We start from the raw sequence: 7,093 nt of genomic DNA, 5'->3' as shown, positions 1-7,093 counted from the left end.
TCTTTTTTGTCTTCTTTCTTATTTGTCCCTCTAATCCTTACATATCCACTAATCAAATAATCATTGCTTCATTCTTGTAATGTATAGAATACACATAAAATCTCTACTTTACTTTTAATTTTGTGTTCAACGTACCTACACATAAAATAGACTCAAATAAGCTCAAATATAGTATCGTTTAACATTAAAATCCCAAAATATAAGATAAGTAATGCACTAAAAATATGTAATTATAGCCAAATATCAGTTTCACACCATGCCAATTAATTATATGATGAAGTCCATTATTCACAAAGAACGCTTTTGCTTTGTCTTCTATGTCCAGACATATGAAAAGCATCATAATCTTGGTAATCAAATTAGTTTTGTCGATTCCATGAGTGCGTCACCAAGCACTATATTGAGAAAGCTTTAGACTGTAAAGCTATGTTTCTAAACAAAATAATTACTTCCCGCATGGAATGAAAGATACGTTTTTCTTTTAGCAGAACATAATCCGCCTTCGACCCCTTAATCAATTCGATTCATTGTTTCGCCATAGCAAACAATCAGATTTCCCTTCAATTGTCAACGATAATTCTTTTAAATTCCTTAAGATGGTTAGTAATCTGTGTCTGAAAATAGAAAATAAGAAAAATAGAACTTAGAACAGAAAATGCGAAAATAATTCCGAGCTCACGAGTTTCTTGTGTGTCCTTAAGGAATTTAATCCCCTCACTGTTGCCCAATGTATACGGATTAATTCCAACCAAGGATAGAACGGAATAACTATTCTGTGATAGCGGCACTTCAAATCACAGAACTTCAGCAAACTCAACAAACGAAGCAAATCACACTTGACACTTATGTTTATTTAGAAAATAATGCAACAATGTAGAAAAGATGGGAGATCATTTCAAATTTTTCATGTCTGAAAAATGAGGCTAAGCCTCTGAATTTATAGAGAATGAAAAGGTGAGATGAAGAGTTACAATTCAAAAGGTACCTCTTCCATTTCTCATTCATAACCTACCCTTTAAACAAAAAAAGCAACACTAGATAGTCATCGAGACACGAAGAAGAAATGATGCAAAACGAGATCAAGTAATTATGGGTTTTTGACCAACGTCTATTAATGATGTTGGTGTAATAAAATATTCGTACGAAAAGTAATATGCAGAATCAAGATCCTGAACATATAGAAAGAAAGTATAACACTTTGCACGGTATAATTAATAAGGCATTGAAGGAAACACAACTAATGAAACATTATTATCTGTTTGATATCAAACCCCCGAACCGATTATTAGCAACATAATATAACGAACGCACCCAATAAAAAGATTTGGGTAGTGCATGGATTTAGCAATTAATTACTAGTACATCATCGCAATCTTTAATCTTTAAAATTAAGAACATCGATATGAAGAAAAAGAAATTCCCACAAATTACAGGAGAAGAAGGTAGAGTGAACATTCTCACCATGTAATTTAAAAACAAAAAAGAATCATGCTGATGGAAGGATGTCCAAAGCAACTTGTTTCAAGGATGGCATTGATTCTTGTTGATGCAGGCAGATGTATGCATTTCCTGCTCTTCGCAAAACTTTCCAAGGACCAGGGTAGCACCTGTTTTTCAAGAGACGGAGAAAGTAAGTTTCATTTCAAAGAAAAGCAGCAAAACGCATGTGACAACAAAGCAATCTAACAAATAGTGGAAACATTAAGTTCAGCATTAATTGGTAAAGATATTACCTAAACAGGACTCCTCCATTTCGTCCTTTAAAGTTGTGAATATAATATACTGTCTCCATCTTAGGGAAAAGAGTCTTGGAAAGTGCAGCCAGCTTTGGATAGAAGAATGACGGATAATCTTATTCTTGTCAAAGATAGCATGAAATACAGTAACTTAATTTGGAACAATTGTTAACATCTCTTTTCTTCTATGTAATACTCAAAAAACCGACAAAATACTTAATAAGATGTCCATCCTATTTCCGGTTCAACAAGTTACTTTTATTCTTTCATCGGAGTTAAGAAAGCATATTACAAATTCAAGAGTATAAGTATGACTGAGTTTCTAATAATAGTTGTTCAATTCAAACAAGAGATATCTTAAGCAAAGCAAGTACCAGGAAAAGAAAATGAAATCAGATAGAACTATCAAAATTTGTGGTAAGAAGGATACAACCAGATCTTATTCGATCAAGCTCTCCATTGAATATAATCAGTTTCCTGGAAGTGTTCGACACTGCTGCTTTGTATAGCTCTTCCACGACAAGCATCTCTGTATTGCAGAAATAAATGCTGTCATCATAAAATTTCTATTAAATCGATCACTTGATATACACAAAGGTGCAAGAGTTGATGTTACCATTGACATTAAAATATGGATAGGCAACTATAAAGAGTTCATCTTCTGGCTTGACGCGGTCAGCCATCTTGACCTTTTCGGTGAAACCGAAATCCTCGAAAAAAGAAGGCTTTGTCAAATAATCCAACTTAAAAGATGCTCCTCCGAAAATTGATTGTCTTGCAAATTTCACCTCATTAGCCTCCGGGAAAAACTGAAAGGTTTAATGCAAGTTTGACAAATTGCACCTGGTAGAGTAAAAGAGCTTAATGGGAAAAGAGGTGATCACAAACATTAACAGGGAAGTATTGCCGCAAAAATACAAAATTGCTACCATAATGAGGTAACAAATATAGGAACGAGGAGAAATTAACAAAAGAACAAAACAAAACAAAAACTAACTCCAGAATTAAAGTCTAGCTGACTTGGGATTTACAAATGATTACGAACTATAAATATGAAAAAACTACAAGTTTGCAGCCAATTTCGGAGAAGCAGATGACATACCATCAAGGATAGATTCATAGCAGGCATGGAAGTAAATTAGGAAAAGGGAAAAGAAAAAAAAAAGGCAAAGCGGTGAGCAACTACTGATTGAAAAGCTTTAGAAAGGAGCGTCAGGTTTTCAAATATGTACAGTGCAAACTTCAACAAACAGAACCAGGGCAAGAACTATATAGCCACTCTTGAAGAAAGGCAGCAACTACATAGTTAAGGTCCCTCAGCGAGACCACTAAGGTTGGCATCCATGTCATTGGTTATATGCAGAGTTGTAGTAATCCTGTTGAAATTACACTAGTTGAAGACCACGAACAACCTAGTAGCATCAGCTGAGGAAAAGAAAGGTAACATTGAACACAATCTAATTTGGTTTCTTAGTAGTACATTAGTGTTTCTACCAGCAAGCCCACTCAATACATAATGGAGAGAGTTGCGTAGATTGAGCATCCACTCCACTAAAACAAAGAGAATACAACAGCAAAGAACCAAAAGAAGAGGACAAAAAAGAGGAAACTGTGAGCATTACCACTTGTTTTGAAGTGTAAGAAGATGAAACTCTTATGGGGAAATACACTAAGAGGAAAAAGAATCCAGAAGCACCATTTGTGTAACGTTAATAAGAAAGATCTTCAGCTTCTTGTCCTAGTCGTAATGACAGCTTACATGTGAAACAAGAAATTAAGGTCACATGGATAGGCATAATTTATGTTAGATTAAGGTAGATTGATGCTGCTATAGAAAGAAATGAGATAGCAATAATGAACAACCTCCAAACTCATGCATGAAGACAAGAGAGATGCATTCTGCAAATAGCCAAACTTTAGTTTATTTTGTATAAAGCGGAGAATTAAGCTCACACTCTTATGCAGTACACCCAACAGTTCATGATTAAGCAACAGCTTTCCCTCACTAATTTTCTGAGTAATTATCTTACGGTTAAGATTTTTATTCTTTATTCTCCAAATATACCCATTGCCATGTGATTGGTTCCCCCAAGAAAACATAGTGTTCAAATAGTAGAATTCTATCATGATAGGACATTGACATTTGTCTTTAAGTGTAATAAACCAAATGCAAAGAGCAATAACCAGCAAGACAGATTTTTCGAGACTCACAATTATAATTTAGAAAAGATAAAGATTGATAAAGGTGCGAAACTATAAAATTCATCAAAGCTAGAGACTTACAATTCTGGTCCTTGTGGCTTTTTCTGGTACAACCAAGAGATCACAGAACTCACGTATTAGTTGTATACTTCCAGTCATTTCTGTTCCACCCTCACCATCACCTGCCAATGATAAACACAAGAGTAAATTCACCAGACACGTATGGGAAATCAGCGAGAAGTGTAGATTATACCGATCTTCACATGCCCAAACCAAGAGAAAGTACCAAAAAAGGAGTCCAATTAGGAATAACCTGGTACAGAACCCAATCCAGCAGTTGGAAATTCAATTTCCTGGTTCAAGAAAGTTGTTTCTCTTTAAGTCCAGAGGAAGTATGGATACCATATTTTCTTTAAAGTGTTGTCACTTGAGGACATACAGGGAAAATTGACTGACCATCAGCTGTCTGTTGTCCTTCAATGCCAATTCAGTTGCTTCTTTAGCCTGTTAATCATGAAATTTGGATTTATGATTGAACAACAGCAGAACAGACTTAAGGAACTGAAGTGAATAAACTGAGTACGCAATGAGCAACAAGATACGCACTATCCATAAAATGGATGCATGAAATGGAAAAGTTAAAATAGTAAAAAAAAAATCAGGGTGGTAACGTACATATGGAAGAACAAAAAAGTATCATGTAATGGACATGAACTGACAAAGTAATAACTTATGCCTTGAGGCAGCTGAAGAACCATGAGAAGAATTACCCTACCCATGATTTGGAGCATAATATAAAATTAATATTCAATTATAATACATATGTTTAGTAAGTGTTTTCATAATCAATAAATCAACGTTGGAGTGTGCTTATGTTTTCTAGTGAGTTTTTAATTATGTCTTCACTTATCATCTACAATGAGTGTTTAACTACGCTTTCCTTATCATCTACATTCTGATTTTAAGCCGTAAAAGGGGACAGATTTGGCAGTTGATAAGAGCCCCATAAAAAGTTTCAGCTGCATATTTACAAATATAAATCTTGAAAAACTTGAGAGGTGAAAAAGCTTAACAGATACATAGTCTACTAGATAATAATCACTATTCAGACACGATGTGCAAGTAATGAGGTTACATGGGCACAAGTAAATCATAATAGTTAGTTCACCGAGACCAGATCATTGTTAGGCGAGTGATACCAATTAGTCACAATCTTCTAAGCTCACTACAAACGCCTCTTATTTTTATTTTTTTTCAAGTCAGGATTGAATTCCCACTTCTGAAGGTGATCAAAGTGATATAACAGAAACCAAGGGGGATATTTATACTTTTATCAAGAGAAAAACTAGCAACAAGTATAAATGATATCGGTATATGATCTACTTAAGATTTACTATAGAATTAAAATAATTCGTAGTAACTTTACCTATGAGTCACATTATACTATCCACCTTATTCTTGTCACCCTATGTTATCTATTTCTACTTATTCTTTTCCATAATTCATCCTCCTATATTTTCTGTGTGCTAAATGATCCTTCATTTATTTGACCACAAACTTCAAAGACTACGAAATAAGGGCTTCAAAAACTCCTATATGTGTGTATGCCTTCTATTTTCTAGTATTAGCTTTTAAATTAACCATCCTTCACACGTCAAAGAGCATATACTTCTAAGATTTCAAGAATGAAGCGTACTTGTTGAAGTAATTGAGTATAGTCCCTAGGGAACAGCACATCAAACCCAATTGAAGCAGCTTTATCCCCGCCCGAACAACTGATAGCAAATTCAAGATTTCTCACATTTCTCTTCACTTGACACCTTCTCCAGTTGAAATCCTACACCATATTCAACAAAACCAATCGAAAACAGCAATAAAATTTGTGAAGCAAGTGAAAATGTGATTTATTTTAAAACCCCTAGAATTCAATGGCGTAAATCAGCACTTTATTGGCAACCAAAAGAGCTGCGGAAGAGAATTTCTCATACCCACGCAGTTAGAGGGGAAGGCACTGAAACGGTTGGGAAAGTGGATAACCACATTTTGAATTCCAACCACAAGGAGAGAGGCTCAGAAGAGTTATTGAACTGCACTCTCTCCTTTATAAACCGCGGTTAATTTCGCCAAAACTCATCCAACTTATCATTTATTTTATAAAACTCACTTATTTATTTTTCTATCACTTAAAAGTCACTCAACTTTACTTTTATAACTTAAAAGTCATTTTAGTTCAAAACTTATAAAATATTCAATAAAAAATATAACATGCCATTACATTTAATTAAAAAATCTAATAATAATATCACATAAGCTTAAATATACCATATCTAAGTTAGACACATTTCTTCCTCAGCCCGATTTCAGACAGTTTTTTGAACATTAATTTTAATTTATTTAATATAAAAAACCGATAAATTTCGGTCGATTTCTTAAAAAATAAATTTCACGGTATTCTAAAATAGTTTCCCGCATTTTTGCACAAAAAAAAAAAACAACCGAAGTCGGTCGACCGACCGACTGAGTTGGCCGCGGTCGGTTTTGGCCTGGTAGTATCAATATAATACAAATAAGTATCAATATTATCTCAATACAAAATAACTACCCGATTTTGCCCAAATGTCAAAACATTCTATCAATATTATCCCTTCTTTCCTTATCAATTTCTCTTTATTCTTTGTGAAATAGCATGGGCTAGCCAGTTTTGAGATTGGTAATTAAATAATAGCCAGTATTTACAAAGTCATTGAAAAATAGCTATTATTTTATGTGAAAATAAAATCTGGACAAAAATACCCTAGCTAAAACACGAAAATTTCTAGTATAATATATTGGATTATGGAGCTCCTGCATATAAACTTCCAGCATATTAAACTCCAATATATTATAAAACTCCAGCAAATTATATTGGAATCTCATATGTAAAATATTCAAACTCTAGCATATTATGCTGGAATATTTTCGGATTTTAAGGGTGTTTTGTTCAGATTTTATCTTTACGTGATAAAGTGTCTAAAATTTGATTACTTTTGATACCATGACTATTTTTCAATTACCAATTGTAAATCAGACTATTTCTGATTTTTCCCCTTATTCTCTCCCTTACGTGGAAGTTGGCTAAGCTTCTTTCTATTCTCCTTCTTAATTCTTGATTTTGA

At 33.8% G+C, this 7,093-nt stretch overlaps 1 protein-coding gene across 2 annotated transcripts; it reads right to left on the bottom strand.

Moving 5' to 3' along the window:
• Positions 1–1,299: 1,299 nt before the first annotated feature.
• On the bottom strand, positions 1,300–6,046 carry LOC104100257 (protein LPA3). Of its 2 annotated transcripts, XM_009607453.4 has the most exons (9): positions 5,927–6,046; positions 5,635–5,775; positions 4,395–4,442; positions 4,252–4,291; positions 4,020–4,120; positions 2,353–2,545; positions 2,167–2,265; positions 1,734–1,851; positions 1,300–1,607 (listed from the first exon to the last, which is right to left on the bottom strand). In XM_009607453.4, the coding sequence occupies exons 1-9, from the start codon at positions 5,978–5,980 to the stop codon at positions 1,487–1,489; spliced, it is 915 nt and encodes a 304-aa protein (XP_009605748.1). In that variant the 5' UTR covers positions 5,981–6,046; the 3' UTR covers positions 1,300–1,486. The 2 variants fall into 2 exon arrangements, with proteins under 2 accessions (XP_009605748.1, XP_009605749.1); XM_009607454.4 differs by lacking the exon at positions 1,300–1,607 and having other exon boundaries at positions 1,735–1,857.
• Positions 6,047–7,093: the final 1,047 nt, after the last annotated feature.

The sequence above is a fragment of the Nicotiana tomentosiformis genome, chromosome 8 (genome assembly GCF_000390325.3).
Source record: "Nicotiana tomentosiformis chromosome 8, ASM39032v3, whole genome shotgun sequence".
NCBI classification, from domain to species: domain Eukaryota; kingdom Viridiplantae; phylum Streptophyta; class Magnoliopsida; order Solanales; family Solanaceae; genus Nicotiana; species Nicotiana tomentosiformis.
This window is presented reverse-complemented; position numbering and strand designations above follow the sequence as displayed.